This window comes from Zosterops lateralis (genome assembly GCF_965231275.1).
Source record: "Zosterops lateralis genome assembly, chromosome: 28".
NCBI lineage: Eukaryota > Metazoa > Chordata > Aves > Passeriformes > Zosteropidae > Zosterops > Zosterops lateralis.
The window spans coordinates 4,750,084-4,777,102 of NC_139788.1; the positions used below are offsets into that span (position 1 = coordinate 4,750,084).

A 27,019-nucleotide genomic window follows, 5' to 3' on the forward strand; every position below is an offset into this window, starting at 1 on the left:
TAACAGAGATGAGGGGGAGTGTTCACACCTCAACACAAAGTCAAAGTACTTGGATATAAGCCACGTAAAATGTGTTTTGACACAGCCAAGTAACAACATCGATTCAGAAGCTGCCTGAAACTCTCCCAAACCTCAACCCAGCACAAGAGAGCTAAATGGTCCAGGGCAGGATGGAAAATCCCACATTAACCCTTCCCAAAACAGGCACCATTTCATCATCTTCTCTCCAAAGAGAGCCACCCCTTTGTTACAATTACATGGGATGCACAAACTGCTTATTCCTAAATAAGGAGCAAGAATTCTACTTTTACTAGTACAGCTATCCCTGAAAACAACATATTCCCTCAATCTCAACAGGAGTAAAGCTCTGGTTGGTATCACCCACAGAATAAGAGGGGAAAAATCAAAACATTTATCATAGAATCATGGACTGGCTTGGAAGGAACTTTGAAGACCATCCCAAGGGCAGGGACACCTTCCACTATCCCAGCTTGCTCCAACCTGGCCTTGAACACTTCCAGGGATGGGGCAGCCACAGCTTCTCTGGGCAACCTGGTGCCCCAAGAAGCCATGAGGACAGAGAGAGGCCTCTGCAGGCTCAGTTCCCACCTTGAGGTCCGTACTGCCCACCCTGGGGTCCGTAGCTCCCCATGGAGTTCTGCTGGTAGGGCCCCATGCCGGCGTGCATCTGTGCTCCCGAGGACTGCCGGGGGGATAAGGCTGAGCCAGGCTGGGGGGAGCTGTACTGGGGCATCTGAGGGTTCCTCTGCATGTACCCTGCACACCAGGAGGGAGAAAATCGTTAGTGCAAAGCATCCAGAGCTGCCACTGCACACACGTGTGCCAGGCAACAGCCCCAGCACTGACAAAATCCTTCCAGCAACAGCCTCCACGCATTTTAGTGGTTGCATTAAGGAGCCAGTGTTATCTGAGCAGATAACAGATCCAATTTCCTGTTTTAGCCAGAAAAAAAAACACCTCTTTAGTATCACAGCAGAAGCCAGTACAGCTCTGCAAATCCTTGGGGCTTCTTGATCTTGGTTTTTGTTCACTTGTTTGTTTTCTCAGGGCGACAACTCTATACCTTCAGCCATGCATTCTTCCCCCCAAAATCTTACTCTCTCAAAGGGGAAAGGCACACAGTATTGTTGTGAGCACCCCTTGTTTTGAAGCCTAAATAAAGCAAGTTAAGAAGCCAGTGAAAACACCTCAAAAGCCAAAGCACCAGAGTTTGGATGGAACATTTAGAGGCCAAACAGCTACCGGCAGCTGAATTTACTGCAAGGTGCCTCAACACTTCAGCCTGTAATCCTGGGGCAGCTTTTCAGTGCTCTGTCCCACAGCAGCCATGTCCAGGTGGTTTGAAGAGCCCCGTGCAGCAGGCGTGACCCACCTCGATCCTGCGCGATGCTCGACTGGTTCATGGAGGGGTGCAGGATCGTGTCCGACTGGCCGCTGGGCGGGCGGGGAGGCATCTGATTGCCTGGAAAAGGCAGAAAGAACAGACATCATCAGCAGCTGCTCTCCACACACCCAGCAGAGGCACATCCCACAATCCCAAACAAGCCCAGGACACGGCCAGGAAGAACAGCAAGTGGCCACCTCAGGCCGGTGCCGTGGCACTGCTGGCTCAGCAGCACCCCACCCATCCCTGTCACATAAACCAAAACCTCAGGGGACCTTAGTGACCACACAGTATTGACACTGGGCAGTTCCTCCCCACTGAGCACCACAGCTCAGCCCCACCAGAGCCCAGAGGTGAGAGGTTACCTGGGACTGCAGCAGGGGAGAGGGGACCGGAGCGGGACTGAGCAACGCTGGCTGGAGATCCAACTGGGGAGGGGGAGGGTCCTCTGATGCCTGGCAGGTGAGGAGAGGTATGTGGCGAGAAAGGAGACTGAGCTGGGTTACTCTGCTCTCCTTGGCTGCTGGAAATCCCTGATGTGCTTACTCCAGGGCTCAGGGCTCCTTCGGTCCCCATGGGCAGGTCATCTATGGAACCAGAAAGGTCCTGCAGGGCACAGAAACACATCAGAAACCACAGAGCCACGAGGCTGCTCTCATACACCACTCAGGAGGAGCATCTGTCCCTGGGCATGCTGCACACAGGAGTCAGGGAACTCTGTTTACTGTTGGTACCAAAGGCTGCTGCAGACTGAGGCAGCTGCCAGACGTGTCTTATCCTGCTGCCAGTCTGAACCGAGCAGCTCTTGAGCTGGTTTGCTGCTGGCCCAAACAACTGGCTAATTCTCCTATTTGCTCCTTTTAATTCAGTTTAGAGGTGGGAAGTTAAAGAATGCATCAACAGCACACATCAAACTGCAAACACAGGAGACAGTCCATGTGATCATGGCTTGGAAGGAAACGTGGCTCAGCCTCTGAAAGACAGAAAACTCCTGCCTCACCATAATTAATTCATAAACCTCCTATGAGCCGGGAAACTACTCACTTGAGATGGATAAAAACAAACTAAACAGAGATTTAAAAGAAAACCATAAAATACTCTTCAGGGTTCCCACTTCCCATTCTTCAAAGACAGCAAAAATTAGCAGTTACTGCATCAACCTGTAAAGTTTAGCTTTTCTCGAAGGCAAGGCTAGAAAACACCCTTCCTCCTGCATGTATTCACCTTGGAGAAGAAAAGCACAAACAGCCTAAGAGAGCTGAAACCTCCAATTGCCACAGCAGCAAAGCGACAGCATCAAAAACCAGCTGGCAAGTGTGAACAAATGGGGATAATTCCAAGGAGTTGATGTGCAGATCCAACATGCCCAATTGTGCTGGCTGCTTGATAACAAGGTGCATCAGCTGTTCAGGCTTGGCCTGCACTGAATGAGTCAGGCGCAGCCAGAGGAAGTGGCAGCGTATTTGAACAGAAAGCTGGGAAGTTGTAACTATTCCAGGGATTAGATAAAATCTCTGCCAGAGGTTCAAAGGATCACGGCAGGTGAAGAAGTGGAGGCCAAAGCCTACCAGGACTTCACTTACCCTTCCTAAGTCTTCCAGAGCAATCAGCTCCGGATCAGAAGGGTTCTGGGTGAGCCCTGAGGGAATCCCAGGTCATTTTCCCTGCACAGAATTCAGCTGAACAGCACAAGCAGAGCCAACCTCATTTAAACCCTACAGAGAAAGGCCAAGCCAGCTGATAAATCACCTGGACACCCTGGTTTCATTTACACTGACGACACAATTCCTGGTTCAGCAGCAGTTCAGGGAATGTTTTCCCAGCTCTGGCAGTGCAGATGGACCTGGAACACCAGACACTGCAACTCATCAGCCTTGGGGAGCAGGAGCCCTCACACCCAACACCTGCCTGCCAGGGGATGTGAAAGGCTCTGACAGCACATCCAGGACGTGGAGAAGTGGATTTCTGGAGGAATAAAACCCAACACGGGTGACACCCAAGCACCTCATCGCCCCCATGGGACAGGGACATTCAGAGGGACAGAGGCAGAGCTGGACCTCAGCACCACCTTCAGCTGCTACAGCACAGCAATTTCCTCTGTTTTAATGGAATTTGAACAAAATGCTTCTAACAAATGCTGGCAAGTGTTACATTGGAGCTGCAGAGCCCAGACACTTGGTGGGATGATTTAGTGCAGAGCGTGTCCTCCCTCCCCTTCCATTACTGCTCCTGTTGGAGAGCTCATTTCCTGCACCACAGTCTCTGAGGTATATTTGCTTACTGCTCAAGTATTATCTTCCTGAGGGGGAAAAAAAAAGCTTTGTTTTATTTCAATGAAAGCTAAAAAACTGCAGAAAAAGCCTAAAAATAGTGTCTGAGATCTCTTTCAATTTTCACTACTTTCCTATTGTAACATCAAAAGCATTGCTCCTTTATGCAGCTATTTGGGTGTTTTTCCCTGGACAACTTTGACAAATCCCACATTCCTACTGCACAAACCATCTGAAGTGGGAGTAAAGAGACATTATTTCCAACATTTTGCATTAAAAAGCATCAACCAACACAAACAATCAAGAGCAAAACACTCCTCTCACTGAGATTTACTGCACCCAACTGCAGCCACTGATAGAAGATGCACAAAGAGATTCCCCCCAGAGCCCCTGAAGGGATCACAATGTCCAGAAATCAGTTCAGTCCAGCCAACAACTGGATGGGAACACTGGCATGTCCCTTCAATACATGAGGGTGGTTTTAGTTGGAATCACCAAGTGCATCCAAACACTTTCCCTCACTGCTGAAATGAAGCTGGAGGACAAACCCATTTCCAGCTCTGAAATTCTGCACCTCATAAGCTCCTGGTGGTGGGGATTTTAGAGCAGTTAAGCCCAGAGAGCAGAGGGGCAGTGCCTGGGCTGCAGAGATGAGGGCTTTTGGGCTCAAGGAAAAAAAAAAAAAAAAACCCACATTAAAAATGTGCACCTGAGATAAATAGTGGCATGAAAGAACAGGTACAGAGCAAGCATGCAAGGTGAAATGTGAGTTTCCTTCCTTTATCTGGGGATAAGTGCTTCTCCAAGAGGCAAGAGAGAAGGTTTTAGGTGGAGGGACCTTGGGATGTGTGGAGGTCACTGCTCCATGGCCTGGGCAGCCTGGCAGGGCAAGGCCTGGCAATGCCAGACACAAAAATATCTGCCAGACATAAAATGAAGGAACATTAAAAGCAGTTTGAAAATTAACTCCTAAGAAGCAGGTAACAATCTCCAGAGCTCGTGTCTTTGACCTTGCCTGTGTATCACTGCTTTAGTACTCAAGTCATCTAAAACCATCCCATTTTAGTGAAGCAGGTGGATCCTGGGTGGCTGTTCCCCTGTGAGCAGGGCCCCTCTGCATTGCTGGCACACCACGAGGGACCTCAGAGGGACAGCAGAGCTTTAGCTGTGCATCAGGCTCCCACATTATCAGTTTAAATGAGTTTAAAGTGCATTACACGTCCCCCTTTCCTGGCTGTTGGGACATGGGTTTAAACAGGACTGTGAAAATCAAGTAACTCTTGAAGCGACTTTCACCTCCAAAGATATGTAAGTTTTATGAATTCCAACAATAAAGTCATTTCCCAGCAAAGAAGGGTTCTGCCAGCACAGCAGCATTTTCTGAGTGTGTTATTCAGCAGGACTGAGCTGCTCAGAAGGGAAACTCCTGCAAGGGGAAGGAGAAAACATGGACTGGAATGTCTGAGCCCCAGTAGCTCATCACTGGGGAGCTGGTTCCCTCCCATCAAATTCTCTCCCAGGGTGTCAAGCACCAGGGCACCACGGGTTAATTAAACCTGAATGACACCTCCAGCTCTGATTACCCCCAAACCAGGGGAAAAGGAAATCCCTGCATCTCCCCACAGCTTGTTTTCAGGGCAGCCGTAGCAGAGAAGCCTTTAAAAACAATAAAACCTGATGGAAATAATGGAGACCTGCTGCTGTCAGGGGGGTTCTGGACCAAGCCCAAGAGCAGAGGGCCTGGGAGGTTTTATTTGCCTCCCACGGAGCACCAGGAGAGACCTGGAAAGGCAGGGCAGCAGCAGGAGGAGGGCTCTCCCCTTCCCTCTCCCGCCAGCACAGCCAGGGAGCCCAGACAGGAGGTGAGGCTCGGCAGCAGCAGCTCTGCCAACTCAAGGAAACGTCAGGGTCTGGAGAATTTCCTCACGTGTTTCCAATGTGTTTTTTATGCATTTTATTGCTCATCTGCCATGCAGATCAAAAACGCTGGAGGGATTCCAACTATTTCACACAGAATCTCACACTCCAGGCTGGCTGCAGCCCCAAAGCCTGAGTTTCTTCACTTGAAATAGTGCCCAGTGTTATTTTGGGATGTGACCTGATAGCGGAAGCCCACGGGGACCCTGGAGCGGAGCGGTTCCAGCTGCGAGAGGATGCCCGAGCCGGGCCGGTGCCAGCGCGGGGCTCTCGGGGCTGCTGACAAACAGCCTCCTCCTCACACCACAACAAAACCCTGCCTTGCCATCACACAATCTGCTCCCCGCGGGAGGGGCAGGGGGGTTCGGCCCTTGCAGGGAAAGGGTTGCAAGTCCTGGCATGACCAGCGCAAGGAGCCGGGTGGTTTGTGCTGGAAACAGCCGGGATTCTTTTATCTGGCAGCAGGAACCGCCACCCCTCTATCTGATACGGCTCATTTGTTAAACAAACAGAGATGAAACAACCAGAAATACTTAAGATCAAGGTAACGAAATCTCAGAGGAGCAGAGAGACTCAAGGCTCTGCTCAGGCCCATCCCATGATCTGGAGGAACAGGAAGACTGACCAGAAAGCAAATGGAATTCCTGAGCGGGGACTGCAGCCTCCCCTGCCCAGCCCCAGCCTCGGCCCTTCCACGTGGGAAGTGTGGGGGAACAGGGAATGATCTCAGCACGGTCAGATCACCCAACAAGCACTCAAGGAAATTATGGTCTGAGACGAGCATATGGTGGAGCTTATAAATTCTGTAAGGCCAGTTGTTTCCATAAGATGTTCACATGCAAGACCAGAGAACAATGGCTAAATTTATTCCTCACTTCTTTCTGAAAGGGAAAAAGCCTCTTCCTTCCTTCTAATTGAAACACTCACTTTCTATTACAAGCTCTTTTTTCTGTGCAGTTGGCTTTTCCACTTACTCAAGAACTACCAACATTTAAAAATCACAAGCTTGTCCTTTCCTTCCCCTTTATTTCCACACCCAAAATACCTCAATCCTCTCTATCACAACAATCACACAGCTGACTGGCAGGATCTCCCTGCTATTTTGGGGACATGGATAGACTCGTTCCTCCTTTGGCAGCACAGACAAATCCTGCCTCTCATGCTCCACAGAACACTCTCTCCTGGAGACTTCCCCATGCTCCACTCACAGCACACCCACAAAGGAACCTGAGGTTTTCACAGATGTGACAGAAAGGTCTGGAGAGGCCCTTTAGCCCCAGTGCCTTCCCTGCTCTGCCTCTTCCAGGTGGGTCCCCCAGCAGAAACCAAAGCTGGGGCTTGGGAACAAGTTCAGCTCCAGTGGAAACCCAGCTGAGACTTTTCATTCAGAGAGATTTATCATCCAGTGTCTCCAAAGCTGACAAATCAAGAGTCAGAACAAAGATTTTCCAAGTCCTGTCCTATCCCAATAACATACAACTTGTGCCAGGGATGACCATCATTGCCCTTACTCTGCTCTTCTACCACCACTTATGGTGGAGAGGAACATGAGCCCATTTTCCCAGCACCAAAAGCACCTCCAGGTGTGGGTATGGACTGGACAAGACACAAAGGGGACATTCTCCTTCAAAATGGGACAAGACCAGCAGGCAGAAGGAACAAAGGGATTTATTTGCAATGAAATCACTGGGATTGGCCCCTTGGAGATGTCCCTGGAAGCCCAACCTCTGATCTGAGCAGGGATGACATGAGAGCAACTAGAACTGAGCTCAGCAAGAGAAAAAAACATCAAGATCCTGGTACCAAACTGAGTGTGCCACAAGGACCTGGGAGTCCTCACGTGCCACTCATCCCTGCAGTCCTTGTGGAGAGGAAGGAAGTGCTAGAGTTCACTGCTTCAAGGGGAAAACACCTGCCCACTAAAACCAACACCAGTGAGGTAACACCAGCAGGGCTTCAGCCTCTGCCACAGAGTCCATATTCCCTTCCCTTCCACGGAGCTTCAGCTCCTCTCAGGCAGCAGCGCTGACAATTACAAACCTAAGATGGGGACTGGAACATGCCAGAGAGATTTGTGCAGTTTCCTTGCTGAAAAAAGAAGCTGAAAAGCTCATTCTTCCAGGCTGGCTTCAGACAAACTGGGAGAAGCTGCTGGCTCGAGCTGCACTGCAGGGAAGGAAGGGAGCCTTCGGAGAGGAGGCTGGCAGGAGGAGGGGCTCAGTGCCACACGAGAAAATTTTACTCTGATTGCAAAAATAAGCTGCTGTTCTAATCCAGCTCAGTGAATCTAGGTGAGCTGTGGCAGAGAGCAGGCACAGGATGGAGCGGGGAGGAGGACAGAGGGAAGTGCTGCTGGCTGTGCCACATTCCTGTGCCGGAGCCTTGCGGAACAGCCGCAGCAGCCATTGATTTTTCAGAGGTCGATACTCCACTCCCACAGATCTCCTCGGCAGGAGCTTTAATCACATCTCCTGCTCCTACCCTGTGCCACCCCTCCTTCTCTTCCCCCTCCAAATAAAATAAAATATATTAAAAAAAAAGGGGGGGAGGGGAGGGCAAGGGGGCTTTTCTCCCCCTCCAAGCATGGAGCAGACGAACAAATCTCATCTTCTCCGTCTTTGGAGAGCAGAGATTCAGAGCTGTGGCTGCAGCACAAAGTAGAGAAGGAGTAACATGATTCATCCACAGAACAAGATGTCGCTGGAGGGAGAACCCGCCATGTGGAAGGGCAGCATTCCCACCCAGAATGTGCTGGGCTCTTCCACAGGACCCTGGGAGATGCAACAGCAAAACCCCACACAAGAGTTCCCATTTAACCCCTTGGAGGCTGCTCAGCTGGTAAAAAGTACTCCCAGGTTTAAACAAACGCTGGTGCAACATCAAACACCCAGGGCAGCATGAAAATTCCTATTTTTTCCGGACAGGGCAGTGTCACTTCAGTTGTCCCAGAAGCTGTCCCATCCAGCCAGCACAAAAGGGTGACACCTCCAGCTCCTACAGCAACACTGACCCCAAAACAAGCTGCAGGAGGATCCTGGGCAGAGAAAGAAGCAACATGGCAGCAGCACCAGAGGATGCTCTCACTGGATTTCTGGAAGCTGTGGGGATGCAGAGATTTCCAAGTCATCAGTGGGAAAGGTTGGTCTTGGAAAGGAAAGGCAGGTAGAAGAGGGAAATGAGTGCAGGCCTTCACTGACAGACCTCTTTATTCCAAGAGCTTTTGTTTTCCTTCCACGGGTTTTCATGTCTCCTCATCCAAGTCTGAAGACAAACCCCAGCTCACACAGAACACAGAATCATGGAGGAGGCAGGAAGTTCCCCTTCCAGTGCCAGACATGAGGATATTCCCATTCCCCAGCTTCTCTGGAAGGCGCTTTCCAGGCTCATGTTCCACACACTGAGACTCCAAAGCATTTAGTCATCCCAGCATGTGACTGTGCCACCGTGCCAAGCACCCCAGCCAGGGTGGGCAAAGGGAAGCAGCAAAGGCAAGAGGCTGAAATTATCACAAAATTTAAAAGGCCCCTGTTCAGGCAATATTTTGGATTTTAAGGTAAATCAGCTTTTAGTATTCTCATCAGGCTCTGAAACAATTAACAGTGACAGGATCGATTTCCAAAAAAGTAGGAGGAAGATTTTAGGACAGAACAAGATTTCTAAGGTGTCAGGCATTTGCAAGTGTGGAGCTCAGTTTGGATGGGAAGGGAAGAGGATGAGGATCAAAGTCCAACGTCAGACACACAAGAGGCTTCCTCACCCTTTAAAGGGTCTCCAGTGACGCCAAGTCAGCAGCAAGAAGGAAGTGAAAGCCTCATTTCCCTGGCCTGCAGCACGAGCTGCTCGTGAGAGAGAGGCTCCACATCCCACAGGGACACGTGTGGGAGAGCAGGGAGCTCTGCCTGGGATCCCAGAGCAGCACTGCCCACCCTGCAGCCATGTCCTGCTCCAGCATCGACCACAATCCCAGTCCAGGACTAGCCACCCTACACCCATGTCCTGTTCCAGCACTGCCCAGGATCCCAGAGCATAGCCCTGTCCTGCTCCAGGATCCCAGAGCACAGCCCTGTCCTGCTCCAGGATCCCAGAGCACAGCCCTGTCCTGCTCCAGGATCCCAGAGCACAGCCCTGTCCTGCTCCACGATCCCAGAGCACAGCCCTGTCCTGCTCCAGCCCTCCTCTGCCGTGCCTGGGCCTGACCCAGGGCCGTGCTGGGCCGGGGGAGCTGCAGCCCCAGGCAGGGTCCAGCCCTGGAGCTGTGAGCCAGGGAAGGGCTGGGCTGGGCTTTGGGGAATGTGAGGCAGGCGCAGGCAGGAAGCTGAGCTGAGCTGAGCTGCTCTGGACCAGAATAGAAACAGGAAACGAGCCCGGCATGAGCGCAGCAGCTCCTGCAGCAGCTCCCCAGGGATGCTCACACATGCAGAGCCCCCCGGGGTGGGGGGTTGCCCCAGCACAAGGTGGGATCAGCCCCCTGCAGACCCCAGGAAGGGCTGGAGGAGAGAGAATTGCCACATGGACACACAGCAAAGCAGCCCTGGGGCAGGGCCGAGTGGCAAAGGTGCCACCAGAGTGGCTCTGGAGATGCTCTCTGCAGTTAACAAAATATAAACATATAAAATATAAAAACTTGGGGGAAAAAAAAGCACAGCCTTCTCAAGGAACCACGCAGGAATGGTGGGCAGAGCCACACAACAAGAAAACCTTGGGCAGAGGAGCACTGGACAAGGAAAAATACATTTTTAACTTCTGCTCCCAGCACAACTTGGGATAAAACCCTTCAGATGGCACAAACTGGAATGCAGGATCTGCACTGCCAGTGCTTCAGGTGCTCCTGGGGGAAGCCTCGGGGTGCTGGCAGCTTCATCTGCATATCCACTGTGCTGCCCTGCTTTGAAATGCACACACTGCTAATCCCTCTCCTAAGGCAAGCAATAAGACGAGCTCAAAAGGCCAAACACAAACCAAACAGAAGCAGGAAGTCCCATATGGAAAGAGAAAAAAAGGAGAAGGAGGAAAAAAAAAAAAAAAAAAAAAAAAAGGTTTGAAGTGACCAGTAGATTCAACTATAAAAGGTTCTTTCTCCCTGCCCCCTGAAAAAGTTGTCAAAGTTATTTATTTTAAACTGAAATTTTAAGGAAACAGACTGCCTCCCTCCCTCCATGGCAGCTCTGACAGTTTTTTGCTGCATTTCAGCCTGTTGCATTGATTATTTCCAGGTCAGGGGACGCAGCTGACAGAGCTCAACTTTATTCCACTTCAAGCACTCCCAGAGCAGCTGAAATGACCATTTGGAAAGAATGGAAAATCCAAGCGGTGCTTCCTGACAACCTCCAGTGTCCAAACTCAGTTACTGTTTGACTGAGGGAGAGACGATCAAACCAAAACCACCCCACAACTGCTGGGGACATTCACTGACAAGATTTTTCTGCCAAAGCTCTGCAGCCTCATTCCTCTCCCCACCCAATAAAACCTAATTTTCTTAAATCCACACTGCAAAGACCCAAAGCCAGAACCCACACCCAGAAATGAACCATGGATCAGGAATATTTTTCAGTTGGTTAAAACCCTTCCTGTCATTGATAGGACACTTTTCAGATCAAAATTCATAGATAGACCAGAGTGAAACACCACTGAATAAACAAAATTGTTTCCCAATAGTGCAAAATACCAAAATACTGAGGTTAAAACCATTCCCACTCTACAACAAGATGAAAATAAACTGCCCAGGATGGGCAGGGATTTCTCCCTGAGGCTCACCAGTACACTGGCCAAACTAAGGACATTCTGGGGTGGGAATTCCAAAATTTCTGCCCCAGTTGCCCAGTTTACTGCCACAAAAATTCGAACATAACCTTGCTGTGTCAGGACCTCCAAAACCATGCCACAATCTGTCCTCCTGGTTTATGAATGGCTTTGGGGCCAACCTGGAAGCTCAAACACCAGAGATGCCAACTTGTGTGGCTGGGAAGGAATGAACAGCCTGGAGGGAAGCCCTGCCTCATGCTCCACATCCATCCCAAGGACATCAGGAACTCCTTCAAGGCAGCCCATGAGACAGAGACTGGGGAAAGGTAAAACCTGTCCCGTGTTCCACAATGAGAGAGAAAATCCCTCCCAACAAACCTAAACTCCAAAAAACTCTGCAGCAGAGCTGATCTGCAGCCCAAACCCAAAGGGATATCCCAGCACCCAATCTGCTTCCCCCAGCAGCTTCCATGGAAGTTATTACCTGGAAATGTTTGACTCCTTCAGCCTCAAAATCCAAGACTCAAAAGTTAAAGGCACCATAAATAAACTGGAGACAACTCTCCAGGAAGAATTTTTTTGTTAAGGAGAAGAAACTAGGCAATCTCCTGGGAGAAACAGATCTATCCCAAGGATTGCTATTCCTCTATTACACCCAGACACAAAAGACTGTACTTCACTTCTCCTGTGCAATTGCAATCTAAGTTTGGTTTGGCTGCACTCCTGTTGGAGAATCCCTAGGGAAGCAGTGAATTTTACAGGGAAATTCCTCAGCTTGCCTGCCACAGGAAGGGAGAGCAGCCAGGACACTCACAGGGAGGCAGGGCTGGTCAAAAGGCATCAGGGAGCCCCTCTCAGCTCAGGGGAAAGTTTAGTTCATGACACAGCAATCGTGACTGGGAAGGGATCCTGAAGGCCCCACCCAGGATGATCCACAGGACATTCCTCAGGCAGATCCCACAAAAGCCACAGGAGCTGGACAACTTGACAATGTCCCTGCCAGGAGAACAGCACCTCCTGAAAGGGTGAAGGACCAGCCAGAGGAATATTCCCCCTTTATTGCTCAGAATTCCAACATGAGCACTGATGCACACTCTATCAACGTGTAAAGGCCAAGGACTTGTAAAGGCACTGGGCACAGAAATTTAACACTTCCCAAGAACCCAAAAAGCAGGAACCTCCTTTTCCTGTTGAGGCTGATCTGTGTTTAATTAAGGATGATGCATGACATGATTTGCCCCAATTCCAGGATACCCAGTGAGCTTTTCCACAACACCCACCAGGCCTGGGAAAGGGCACAGGACTCCATAATAAAATTAAAAGCCCACAAACAAACTCTGCTCCTCTAAGTCATCCAAAATGGCAAAACAGGGATCTGGGAATCCTCCTGAGCAGGATAAAACTTTCTCAAGTAGACAGACTGAGCAATATCAGGAAGATAAAAAGAAATTGATAGTGCCCTTCCATGGAGCTCTTGTGTTCCTGAGCATCCCCAGGCCAAACTCTGTGCAGGAGATTGATCACTGCAAACTGAAACAAGGATTTGGCTGCCAGCATCCCAGAGATGCTGCCTTTCAACACCCCACAGCATCCCTGTCTGAAGCCTTTCTCAGCTGGTGCTGTTCTTGTCCTACAGGACCCCAAAGAGACAGCGAGGAATTATGGAAGATGTATAAGTGAATCTCCCTTTTCTCATTTTTTTTGCCTACTAAGGAAGAGAAAGGCCAAAAATACACCAAGGTTGGGTGAATCAAATTTCTTAAATGCAAATTATTTGGTGGTGAAGCCAGGAAAACCAGATACTCCCTTGTTTCTAGGTTCCTCCACTCTTGCAGCTGAGATGGGTTTCTTTTCTTAGACTACTCGGGAGAAGGGACAACTTGAAAAGGGCCAAATATATTTAACCACAAGGTATAAAACAAACTCCCACTTGGTGCTGAGAAGGAGCCACTTCTCAAAGCCTCGTTACTAATTCCTATAATCCGAGTCAGAGGGATCAGTAGGATTCAGGAAGGCTCCATCAGCAGTGCCTCTGAAAGGGCTTCCCACCGTTCTGAGCTACAGCAATTTCTTCAATTACTTCAGTGGCTTCACTTCTCCTGTGCTCCTCGCCAGAAGATGGGTCACATGGAAGAACTTGTGGAGAGGCAGAGTGGAAAGAAACATGCTATTTAAAAAGATTTTTTTTTCTTTCCCCCAGGCCTCAGAACAAATTAAATCTTTGTAATCAGGGTCCAAAAGGCAAAGAAAAAAAAAAAAAAAAAAAAGAAAAAAAAAAAGAAAGAAAAAGCAACAACCCACAACGACTCTTCCATTAGGTGGTCAGAACTAGAATCACTTTATATTTTGGGTGACAATTTGTACCCACAATCTGAAGGCATTATTTCAAGGGGCTCATAACAAAGCTGTTCTCATTGCTGGGAGCAAAAATAACTCAGTTCTACACACCACTCACTCCTCTGGCCAATCCAGCTGCAGTTCCCAGCACTGATTTACCCAGTGGCTAAAGAAAAAAATAAAAGCTCAGTCACTTCCTACTGGTTAGAACAAAAGTTATCAGCAAAACTAGAACTCAGCAGCTCCAAACTTTTCTTCCAAGCCAGAGGCACAGACCAACTTGTGCAAGCTAACCTAAACTTTCAACTCTTCTCTGTTTTCTTGATGTTTTTACACAAAATTAAACTACTTTGGCCCCAAACCTGCTGGAACACTGGGCACTATAACCTCATCCCCAACTGGTCACTGCACATTCAGAATTAGGATGTCAAAGAAAATACAATTCTTCATCTGCCAAGGAAGGAGCTACATGGGACTGATCTTCCTCACTCCATACACCAATCAATTTGTCTTTTTCACCAACTGTTCAGTCAGACTGGACCAGAGAAGCTTAAATCAGCAGCATAAGGATCCAATGAGACAGAAAGGCAGTGGTGCTCCAGTGCCAACCACCAGTGCCACAGTGGGCCAAGGAACAGGAAAATAAGGTAAAAATGAGGATTTTCCCTGGAGGTCAGGGCCTACTCTGACAGCAGTCAGGTACTTGAGACACTGCACACAGAATTAACTGCTTTAGGTAGAACCTGCAGACCAGAGCACTCAGGGTTAAACTTCCCTCTCAAATCCATTACTTTTGTAAATTACATTCAATCTCCAGTGGGAAGCCAGAAGCTAATGACTTAGTAAAAAGCACAGGCAGCCTCCATCGTTCCCATTTCCAGGTGGAATAGTACCAGTGCTCATTTCTCCTGCTGTGCTCCTGATTGCCCTCGGCCCAGGCCCCACTCACCGGCAGGCTGGAAGGTCTGGACTGAAGATTCAAGTTCATGTCTTCTTGCCCTTTACTGGAAGCCATTGAGGGAGCAGAGGATGCCTGGGACCCAAATGAGTCTTGAGATAACTCCTGAAACATCAAGAAGATCAGAAGTCACAAATGGGAATGCAATAAAGCCTCTGTTGGAATCACTCTGGGATATTCTCACATTGTGGCACATTTACATCCCCTTGGTGACGTTTGCCCAAAACTGGAGGTGAGAGCCAGGACTGAAAGCCAGCACACAAACAAACACTGCCCAACTGCTGCTCAGAGCTGGGAGCACAGCTCTAGGGCCATGACAGAACAGCCACGCTCCAGCTTTCCCTCACAACAGATCCTGGAGATCACAGGCTGTCCTGGCTCTGCCCCCTCTGCTTCTTCACCTTCACCATCCCACCCTCACTTCAAGTACCTCATCACACAAAACAAGGCAAGTCCACTAAACCCTTTCCACTGCTCAGAGGCTGCCTTGGAAGCGCTGTAGTGTTTGCTGAAAGCTCCCAGCTCAGTTCCTCCTCCCCAAAGCCAAGTTTAACTTTTGCTGGTTACCACCAGGAGACTTTTGCTGGTTTCCACCAGGAGACTTTTGCTGGTTTCCACCAGGAGAAGCGCCCAGGTTTGACCATTTTATCCTGCCCAGTTCTCTGTGCGCGATTAACCACTTTTAACCCCAGGTTTGACCATTTTATCCCACCTGGTTGGTTCTCTGTGCGCGATTAACCACTTTTAACACACAGAACAGAAGGTTTTCCCCCACACTTCCCCAAACCCAGCCTGGAGAAGGCAGCAGGACAGCCTTACCTGAGGCGGGGGGAAGCGCTGCTGGGCGTAGGCTGAGGGCTGCTGTGGCGGCTGTGCCGGCGGGTAGGACGAGGAGGGCTGAGGCAGCGCCGAGCCCGCGGGCTGCTGCGCCTGCTGCTGCTGGTATGGAGACTGCTGCTGCTGCTGCGGGTACGGGGGCTGGCCCTGGCCGTGCTGCGGGGCCGAGGGCTGCTGCGGGTATGGGCTGGGGGGCTGCTGATGGCCCGGCTGCGACGGCTGCTGCGAGTAGGGCGGCTGCGCCCCCGCCGGGGGCTGAGCCTGCTGCTGCTGCTGCGGCTGCTGCTGGTACGAGGGCTGCGAGTGAGCGGGCTGGGACGGAGGCTGCTGCGAGTAGGGAGGCTGCTGCTGCTGCGGGTGAGGGCTCTGCTGGTTGTAGTAGGGGGTCTGGCTCTGCTGCCCGTACGCGCTGGGGCCCTGCTGCCCGTACGGAGGCATCTGCGGAGGGAGAGGTGGAGTGAGTGGCACCAGTCACAAAGGTACTTCTCACACACACACAAAAGAAGATTCTGCTGCAGAAGCAGAAATTCAGAAACTTGTGCAGAGCAGTAATGCGCTGGAAATGCCACTATGCAGATACGTCCCAGACAACAGCAGAAGTCACTCGTGTGTGACATTATTCTTGGCAGTAACCAAGTTTTAACAGGCATCGTAGCTAAGTTTTTAGGGATCCCTATCTGACCACCCTTCAACAAAAGTAACATTGAAAGGAAAGACTGCTTGCTCCAACAACAAAAAAAATAAATTGCCTTTTGAATCCTGCAAACAGTCCAGCAGGCGCCACTTGGATCATGTAATGAGCCAAAACTGACCTGGAGTCATTTCTTGTGCAAAGAACAGCTGTGTCTCTAACACAGCACAGCAGAAAGAGGATCTCCCTCCTCTGCTATTTATTTTTCCCTTGCTGGATTCATTGCTCTGCCATCGCCTCTCTCAGAGGAAAGGATTCCCCAGGGTATGGATCCCACCTGCAGAAATGCCATTTTACCCCAATAACTGATCCAGCCTGGCTGGGGTGGGGGGGTCACGGCTCTTTGCCTGCCCAGCTGTGCCAGGCTGTGGGGGCTGTACCTGTTGTGCATATGAGATGCTGCCCATGGTGCTCTGTGTCCTGCCCTGCATCCCCATGGGGTATCTCTGGGGGCCCTGGGGCCCGTAGGGCTGCCCGGGATAGCCGTGGCCCTGCTGCGGCCCCGCCTGCGGCCCCTGCTGCTGCGTGTAGGGGTTGTTCCCTCCGTAGGGCTGAGGCCTCATCTTCCCCATCTGATCCATCGGGCTCGACGGCTGCAAGGCAATGGGGAACACGTCAGGCACATCAGGAACTGTTCCTTCACCCGTCACAGCTTCCCAAAAAACCCCAGCAGAAAACTCGGACAGCTTGGCACCAAGGGGAAGCTTGTCTGCCTCTTCCCAAGTGCTGAACCCAAAGTTACTGTTGGAATTACAGCAGGACTCCTGCTGCCCTTCCAAACCACTATTCCACCAAGAACAAGCCCAGTGAAGAAGTCATTTAATGCTGACATCTCTCCTGTGACCAGACAGGGGAGAAGGGGGGAAGGATCATCAAGAAAAATCAATTATCAGTGTAAGTGGCTTTTCCCCACTGTAGGTAGTAGTTTAATGTCCAGATATTCCACAACAAGGTAAATTTAGGCTGAAGATTTAAATATTCACAAGAAACACTGCTTCTTTCACGTATAACAAGGTCTCCCAAAACACTACAGGCTGTTAATTTACACTTATGCATTTCAATTAATGCACATTGATGTAGTAACACTGGGCAGTGCTGCTGACATCCAGTCTTCAACACAGCAGTTTCATTTTTGAGTATTTTTTTAACATGTGCTTTATGTTCTGCTGCCTTTTGGAGAATAAAGAGCCTCTAAATCAGATTTATTCAGATACACGTAAAAAAAATTGTCAGCCTCAAAAGTCAGGTCCCTGAGCTTTAGAGCAGAGACAATGAGATGAGTGAAGAAATGCAACTTTCCTTGGACTTACTCATCTGCGCTACCCCTGCCTGGAGCCAAGATTTAGGAACAGTCAATCTAATTTCCTGAAAACACTATAAACCTCAACACTATAAAACCTCAAAACAGGGCTTTTTCACCTTGGCAGCTATTCCCCCACTAAAGCAAGGGCTGTTCTGGCTGTGGTGACCTCTAAACGAATCCCAGCACAGTCCTTAACCTCCATTCCTTGGACTGAATGGGAATCCTTCCCTGAGCTCCTGGTGACCTAACTAATCCCAATTAGATGTTTTCCACAGATCACCATGACAATGGACTCTCTATTACACCATCCCTTCCTGCCACCCCTGGGGTGGTGTTTGTACAGATCCACCCTCACTCGCTGAGCTCAGGTGCTTGAGGAGTGGCCCTACAGGTCTGCACAAGCAAACCTCACACACAGCTCAGGCTGGAAACCCCACAGAATCCCAGAGACCAGAGCGGGATCTCACTGATGTCTGCAGAATCCACCGTCTTAGGGGAAAAAAAAAAAGTTCTTGCAGCATGCTGCACTTGAGAAAAGCCTTCCCCAGCAGTCAGCACAGCTTGGAGGCCCAGCACACATTTGTGTGCCCAGCTGTCTGTGCAGGGTGGCTGCCAGGGAGGCTCAGCCCCGAGCCAGCAGCGAGCACAGGGACACCACGGGCAGCCCGTGGGGCTCTGCTGGCTGGGCATGGCAGGAAAAGCCCCACTGCTGGAAAAGGGAGAGGCTGCTGGCTCCAAGGAAATGTGTGTCAAAGTGGCACAAATCGATGGAGAGCAAAGTGCAGGTGCTCTGTCCTACCCCAGCTCAGGGCACCCAGGGAATCTGCCAAGCTGGAAGGGACCCACAAGGGTCCAGCTCTCAGCCCTGCACAGGACACCCCAGAGTCACATCCTGTGCCTGAGAGCGTTTCCCAGATGCTCCTGGAGCTCTGCAGGTTCAGGAAAGCCAAGTCCTCTGCCAGCAGGGCCTTTGCCATCCTGGGGAAGCTGTTCCCAGCTGACCCTGAGCACTCCCTGCAGTGACTCTCCCTGCAGTTTGGATTTTGGATGCCCTCCCACTCTCAGCTGTGTTGGATGTTCCCATTCTCAGGCATACTGACACCAAACCAATCCTGAACAAGTTTTAGTCCATGTTTTATGTTCAAGCCATCACAGATGCTGCTGCTGGGCAGTAACATGGGCAGAGGCTGCAGATCTCTGCCCTGGGAACACCCTGGAGCCCACGCCAGGCACCCACAGGGGTCTGTGCCAGCTCAGAAAAGGAGCCTCCATTCATGGGGGCAGAAAAAAGAGGTCTTTGAAGGCTCTGGTGGAACCCTCAGAGCTGCAGGGCCTCAGTCCTGAATGGAGCACCCATGTGGAGCTCCCATATACCCTAAAAGATGCAAATTGTGTTTACATCTCCCCAGCAATTGTCCCTGATGCTTCCCAAGTCTTGCCTTGTGGGTATCCCCTTGCATTACTGACATCTTCTCCCTGCCCACATTATCTCCTTTGGTATGTAAAAACGGGGCCACCAGGAGCTTTCCCAGCCCCTGGCTTTTGACTTCAGCCTGCTCTCACCACCCCCAAGCACTCACATCCTCCCTTCCACCTGACAAAGTGCAATTTTGGGGTTACTGACTAAATATTTCAGCATCTTTTCCGTTTGTTACTTGCTTCCTCCTGGTTGTAACTCACCTTTGCAGCCCTCTACCAAGAGCAGCTTTTTGGTTTGTTTTTTTTTAACTTTTTTTTTTCCAAATACACTCACACCACATGCTGCCACCCCTGCACTGATTTTCTTGTCTGTGGTCACCCACAAGACCAACCATCTCTTCAGGGAGGAGAAAACAAGGTGAAGATTCACTTTTCCATGACTCCTACAGGAAGCATGACAACTACTAAAAAACTTCCAAGAAACATTTGGAACTGTTTATGCAGCCATCAGAGAGGGAAAAAAAAAAATAGAGAAAAGAAAGAACCCAAAACACAAACCCCAAACATCTTTCCAGGATGTGACCAAGTCGTCACCTCGACTGCTCAGCGTAGGAGGACACACAACATGCCTCAAGCTGCCACCCTTCCACCAGGCCCTAGCACAGAGAGGGTGCTAAAAACAAACACAGAGAGCATCTAGATTGCAGCCTCATGGATAAAATTCCATCACCAGGAGGAATGTAAACGCCAATTAATCCCTAATGAAGGAATTATTTCATACACACACTCCTGACTTGTAGCGAGGCTAATTCGTGCTCTCCGGGGTTGCCCTGTACATCTCAAATGCTGCCATGTGTTTGTTTCTTCCTTCAAAATATCCCATTAATTCAGAATATCCCACACATCTCTATTGCTGATGGGGCTTCAACTGCTCTGGACTTGGTATTGCTGCTCTGGCTCAGAGTCAGCCATCAGGAAGCTGCCTTGAATCTGCTGCCCTAAAACCCTTTTAGGGACCTGAACTCCATGTGCCTCAAGAAAGCTGAAAAGCAGGGATTGCTCCAAGGGCTGCTGTGAGGAGCAGAGGCTGCTCAGCCCCTCTGCACGCCGTGTCACACGAGATGGGCACGCTGGGAGGAAGCAAGAACACGTCAGGGGAAATACGGAAATACCAAACCCCGACTGCAAAAGGCTGGAAATTCTTCTCTGGGCTGATACATGGGAAATCCTTTCAATAGGAAACCACAGGAGTAGATTACTGTGATTACACTTCAAAAGCAAAGGCCCTGCCACAGAGAGACATAATTGAGAGAAAGTGTTGCTCCTTGATCACTGAAGTCCAGACCCCCTGCTTACACCTCCCTGCATTCATAGAAATTGCTTCTATTCTCCCTCAATCCCACTATCTCTGCTGTTGTGTAACACCAGTAAGTATCAAAACTCGACAGAACATTGTCCTGCCACCAGCCAAACTTCCAAAACCAAAGTTATGTGGTTTGGTGTGTAAAGAGAGTGACCATAAGCCGTGCTCCAGAGAAACTGCAGAGCTTTTTGGGGTAATTTAGGGTATTCCTAGACCAGGAGTTTGTAACAGCAAGCCCAGAGTGAGCTTAAAAATGCTGAGTTCAAAAGCTCTTCAAATCACTTTGTGTGATGTGAAGGGTGTCAGGCCCCTATAATGAGGCAGTGCAGTGAAACCAGCTCTTCTTCCAAACAACACCGGGGTTCTCCCTAAGAAACAAAAAAAGCTTTAACAGACAAGAGGATCCCATGAACAATTCTTTTCAGATTTTGTGCGGTGGAAGAGAAATTTGGCCTCTTGAATGAATAGCTTGGTTAAATTGGAGAGGACTTGCTCTTGGTCCTGTCAGGAAAATGAGTAAAGGGAAGAGGCAAATCCCACTTTGGAAGCAAGAGCCAAACCCTCCACAGCTGTACAGAAAAACGGAATTCTGACTTTTCCCATTACCTTATTACGTATTTATATTTTACTGGGCCAGAGGAAGAAAAGGAGGGAGAGTCATTTACTGAACTCTCCAGTTCCAAATCAGCGTCATTCAATTATTGGCAAACGTGGGTGTTGGCCACAATTGGTTTCTTCAGCTGCTCCCCCTGACCTCCCCCCAAAAAATAAGAAGGTTGAAAAAGTAAGAAAAAAGCCCTAAGCTCTCACGTTGGCTTTGAAATCTTTTCCTGACCAGCTTTGTTGTCCGTTTTTTGTGATAAAAAAAATAATAAAAAGCATTCCTGGCTGTTTAACCGAGAGAAGCCCTAATTGATTCCCACAGTCATTAACCTGCATTTTACCTCGGAGAGTGGTAGTTAAGGAAGTCGGCACTGCTATTTATAACTCATCTCAAATTGAGGGCAGACTGCCTAAAATCTAACACATCCCAGCTGTACTCCTGTTTGAACTGGGGCCAAGGGAATTTTTTAAAGCAATCTTGGCACTGAATGAATGACACCAACAGTATGAGCGCGTGTGGTTGTGTTGTGGTGACGTAGCGCTGGAGGTGGAAGGGGCCGGGGGGGCCGCTCGCTGTAATCCCTCTCCCAAGCCCAGCTCAGCCCCGACCGGAGCCGCCCACCCAGAACCAAACACAGGAAACGTCTTTTCCTGTGCAACGCCTTCAAGTGAGAAGCACATGGCTAATCTGCATAAAAGCAAAGCCACGCCACTCCTGCCAGGAAGGTTGTGCTCGGAATCCCTGGCCACGGAGCCGCTGCCTGCGAGGGCTTGGACCCGCGCCGGGAATCCCAGAAAGGGCCGGGAACAGATGGGAAGGACCCCGGCAGCACCAGCCATTGTCTGGCTGCTGAGCGCTGGTACAAAGAGGAGCCTGCAGAAGGCAGAGGGAGGTGCCAGCTGCTCCCTGGCCACCCCAGTCTGGCCGGAGAACGGGGCCAGCGGAGCGAGGTGCAAGTGGCCGGGCTGAGATGATGCTGAGCAGCGCCAGTGATGGTTAACACATCCCACAGCTCAGGGACAAACTGCTCCCCTCCCCAGCCTGCACCCCCGGGGCATCTCGCTGAGTGAAACAACTGGGTCTTGTAGAAGAGGCATGAGGGATTTGACTCACCACCTTTAAACCCTCATATCCTAAACCCTCAAACCTGCCCTTTCTCCACGTTCCAAGGGCACTGCGAGAGCACCAAAGCCCTGAGCAAGACAAGCCCCACTTCCCGGGTGATGCTGGCTGTGATGGCACCAGCTCACACAGCACAGGGCTCATGGACAGTGTGAAACACAGGGAGGCATTGCCCAAAGCTGGCACGAAGCCCTGGGGATCCACCAAAACCAGCCAGGCTGTGGTGATCCCACAGCTGACAGCAGCAGCTCTTCTCCTGCGACACCAAAATCCACAACATCACCGAAACAGAACGAATGGGGATGAGGGACACGAACAACACCCAAGGGGCAACACAGGAGGCTCCAGCAAACCCCAGTTTGAGCTGGTCAACTTGTGTTTGCACATCAGCCACTCTCACACCCATCTGTGCCTTCCAAACCCCCGAAAGGCAACTCCAACTCCTCCACAACCGAAGGAACGATCACAAACCAACAACTGTCCTCATTCAGGAGCAAACACTGCTCACCTTCCAGTGGGGAACTCTCATCTGCTCTATTTAAGGTACAACTGGCTGTGCTGAGGTCAACACCCCGGCCTGAACTCGCTGCCTTTTATAGCCCGGGTCACGCTCCCATGCCTCTCTGCTTTTAAAGAGGGACAGAAGAGGCTCAGGGGAAGCTGAAGTTAAAATAAAGATCCTCCAGCAGGACATGAAGATGCCCCCAAAAGAAAACACCCAGAAAACCGATGGTAATGAACACTCCATGAGGTGTATCCACCACCTCACTGGCACAGTTTAAACAACGAGCCTGTTTCTCTGAGAATTATCGTCACAGAAATGCACAGTTCCTTTTTTGCTTTTCCCCTCCCTTTTTAAACTTGAGAAATCCACCAACTTCCTTCAGTCCCTCAGCACAGGCAGGGCAGACACTGAGCCTGTGCTGGCCCTGCTCAGTTCCCACTAGGGACTCTCCTTGCCCTCCCCCAGGGCAGCCCCGTCACTTTGGGAACCCCAACTCCATTCAGGAAGCAGGTGGGATGCTCTGACTCACACCCATGAGCCTGGAGTGCCAAAACCTGACTTCTGGAACACAGCACAGGGTTACAAATGCTCATCCCTTGGAAACGTGCAGGACAAATCCATTTTTACATAAGCTACATAAAAATAAAACTCCTCCCTCGCCCCCACAAATCCCAGAATCTAACTTGGATCTGGACACGTAACCAGGAGGTGATGTATGATCATCTCATTAACAATGGCCAATGCAGATGAAAGTTTGGCTGTCAGAACAAATGACCTCTGCTCCAAAGTTTCAGTTCTGCAACCAGAAAGAGCCTGGTTTTTCTTCTGACTTTTCCCAGTAGGTCAGAGTTTGACCCAAGACACTTTCTATTCCTCTAAACCTCTGCTAACACCCCGACCTCAGAACAAGCTCATGACATCAACACAGAAAGAGAACAGGACTCTTTCTGCATTACTTCAGCCACCTGCTTCTATCTGGAGCTCCTGCAAACCTAAAATCTGCCCTGCTCAATGTCTGTCTCCTCCTTGACCATTTATTACACCACTTTCTTTGGGGAGATCTGCTGTAAATCCAGATCCTGAGTTGTACTAGTGGAAGGAAGATGAGTTTCTCCCAGCAGCCATCCTGTGACCTGCTAAACACAATCCAGTAATTACCCATTAACATTTCTCAGCAAGAGCCCAGTCCACACATCTCAGAGGACTTTCCAAAGCACAGCTCTTACTAATATTCTTCTAATTGATTAAAACTGACCAGAGTTTTGATTACAGGATGTATCATTATGGAACATCTCATTCCTGAAAGAAGTCAACCAGCAGAAGGTGATGTGGTGGGGAAGTGAAATGAGAGTCACCCCTGAAAGCCTCACTGGAAATAACCCGGCAGGAGCACAGTGTTCACACCCAAGTACCAGCAGAGTTGTGTTGTTCTTTATTTCATTAAAAACTGGAGGGTGGGAAGGTGCAAAGCCTGCAACAAGCACCAGGGTGGTTCCTCTCCTGTCTGCAGGCTCAGAGGACATCCCTGTGGGAACAGCACAGGGGATCCCCCACGCCTGAGAATTAGCAACAACCAGAGGAGTCATTTCCTTTCCCTCCATCTCAACTACTTACACCATGGCAGGACATTCTGACAAACACCATTTACTGACTTAAATGCAGTCAAAATTAACAAAGGATTATTATTACTGTACAGTAGCTGATGACCAGTGAAAATTTCAGGCATTTCTCAAGCAGTCAGCATTGGGTGATGCAGTTTGTTACTCAGACTGTGTGATCCCTATACAATTTCTATATAATTTCAACTTACATTTAAGATACCATTTTCTTCTATCCAAAAAAACTAGGTAACAAGCTATCTATCCCTCACTGTCAGGCTTCAATTCACTTTCCAAGCACATTATTCAACCAGCTCGCCCCAGGATTCCCCAAGTGCCACTGCTGACTCCACCCAAAAATCCAAGCAACACCAAGATGTAAAGAAAACCGGGCCTGAGCTCCATGGGAGATGATCCCAGGAACATGTGATCCTTGTAATGAGGTGCTGCTCCTTTTAAGATGGAAAGAAACTTCCTTCCTGAATATTAAATCAGGCTTTAAGTTTAGCCAACCTCCTCCTTCTGCTCTAATGAACTGGAGGCAAGTCAACAAAAAGACTTTTGCTCCAGTGTCTCATTACAGCTCTGCTGCTCCAGCCTGGCTTCCCCACTGCACGGAGCACCCCAGCTCCTGCTGTACCACAGCAATGGGCCCCGGCCAACAGCAAGCCATAAAAAAGGCAGGAGGAGGAAGGGCCAGGGTGGGAGAGCAGAATTACACTCAGTGTCACCACTGCTTAAGTGATCTCACTCCAAGGAGCACGAGAGCAGCTGTTCCCCATCACCAGCGAGTCCCAAAATATTTGCTCCAAACAGCGCTGAAAACCTGAAAGGGCTCCAGATGCCCCGTAAATACATTCAGACACTGCAACCTGTGGCAGACTTCAGTCATCCATCTAATTCCCTGTAACCCCTGTTTCCTTTAAAACAAGCCCTGCTGATCTCATGGACAGATGTCTTTTGCTACTGAACACGAGAGATGGTTTCCAAAACTGGAGGTCTGAAGGAAGAGCCAATGCAAGGGCTCATTGGAGTTTACTTTCTAGAATAAAGGTAGTTTTATCAATTCACTAAAAACCTTTTCTGCACAGAAATCTGAGGGTGCTGGTGCACACTGGATTTGATAAGACACCTCCAGCACAGCCTCCTGGGTTCCTTTCTAAGAACACTTTCCCGATAAATCTTCATCTGTAAAATGCAGCAGCACAGGTTTCTACCCACTTGTGTGTCTGAAAGCTCCATCTGTATTTGAATATCTCATCACTTTGCAAATTCATCTCATTTTACACAGAATAAACAGCGGCTGAACAGACTCAACTGGACAGGCAGACTCCCATGACCCCTTCCCACGCCGGGATGGGCATTCCTGGGGAGCCTCCAGGATCAGCTCAGGGCTCTGAACAGCCCCAGCTCTCCACAGCCTCACCTCTCCTACCACACACAGCACCTCGAGGGAGGAGGACACAGCCACGCTGATCCTTGGAGAGCTGCAGCTCTTGGAGGTGCCTCATCTTATCCACAGCCTCCACAGGAGCTGCGTGTCGGGGCCTGCAGCTGCTCCAAGCCATGGCTCAGCACTGCACAGCCTCTGCCCTGCTCCTGCAGAATGACTGAATTCATCCAAAAGTGTGTGTTATGGAAGATCAAAATCATTCGAGAAGTCTGAGGCTGGGGATGACTGTGGAAGACAGGCAATCCCAGTTTGTGCCAACACAAGCCCCTGTGCTCCGTCACACTCTTGTCTCCAGCCTTGGAGGGACACTCAGGGCTCCACAGTGGACATTACCCGGCCCTGGGATGGGGTAACACGGGCCAGGCAGCTCTAACAGCCCCAGGGCACAGCCTGTCCCAGCCAGGAGGTCGGGATCAGCATCACTGATTACCCCAAGAGTCCCTCAAACACACCTCGAGTACAGGAGCTGTCACCACAGACCTGCCTGGCACTGCCATCAGCCCCGCTGTCACCTCCTTAGGAAGCAACCAGGAAATCCCAAACCCCCTCTCACCACTCCGGACCTGTGGTGTTTTGTATCCAACACGAAACAAGGTAGCAAAGCTTTGTTTTGCTAATAGGAAACAGAAAAGTTACTGTATTTCCCTTGTCATTACAGCAGCTGACAAATTTGGGTGCTATTTTTGTGGATTTTAGTGAGCCTTCTCTTATTTTAGCCTTTAAATTCAACCTTCAAGCCTCCACTTCAGTTCCACGGAACCAAAAATATTTCAAATTGCAGTAATGACAAGTTACCATCTGCATTTACTGAGGATGGGCTCGGTAACTTTACAGCAAAGCCACAACCAATCTCCAGTATTTACACCCAAACGAGCTATTTGCATCCAGCAAAGCAGGGCTGTCGTGCCTGCCTGGGGAAGAGGAGGCTGGGGGAGATGGAAAGTCTACGTGGGCAAGAAACTTGGAGCTGCAGCCAAGGCAGCTCCAGACAGTGGGGAAGACACTCTTGGAGCCTTCACCAAGCCAAGGCTGCCGTCATGAGTGACACAAGGTCCTTGTTACTTAAAAATATTAATCTTTAAAAAAAAAAAAAAAAAGCCCACCAAGCCTTGCTCACAGTAATTTTTGAAGCCTGTTTCTGTTGCCCCACACTCACTTCTGTCCTTGGGCTTTTATTTCATCCCCATCCAGAAAAATCCAGATTTCTTTCCAGGCAGAATGAACAACGTGGGGAGTTGCTTAGCGAGTTGAGAGGAGTGTGTGCTGGCAGCTGGGGAGAGGATACAAGAATTCCCAACTGTGCCAATGCCATGGGGGCAGGAGGAACAGCCAACGCTGCAAAGTCTCCACTGGTTCCAGGAACAGGTATAACAAGAAACTCTAAGACAACTCATATGGGGAAAGGAAGATGAGACATGACTGTACCTTGACAGCAGTGACACCTCTGAACAGTTTATTGCCATTTACAGAGTGATCAGTACAAAGCTCTCCGTAA

General features: G+C 49.8%; 1 protein-coding gene across 1 annotated transcript in view; it reads right to left on the bottom strand.

Moving 5' to 3' along the window:
• The window catches only part of ARID1A (AT-rich interaction domain 1A), a 53,152-nt gene that overhangs the window by 15,273 nt on the left and 10,860 nt on the right, over positions 1-27,019 (bottom strand). Inside the window, exons 2-7 of the mRNA XM_083879586.1 lie at positions 16,538-16,750; positions 15,449-15,904; positions 14,621-14,734; positions 1,771-2,011; positions 1,394-1,483; positions 610-777 (exon numbers count right to left, since the gene is read on the bottom strand). Of these exons, the coding sequence (XP_083735712.1) occupies positions 610-777; positions 1,394-1,483; positions 1,771-2,011; positions 14,621-14,734; positions 15,449-15,904; positions 16,538-16,750 (1,282 nt within the window). The remainder of the gene's footprint in view (positions 1-609; positions 778-1,393; positions 1,484-1,770; positions 2,012-14,620; positions 14,735-15,448; positions 15,905-16,537; positions 16,751-27,019) is intronic.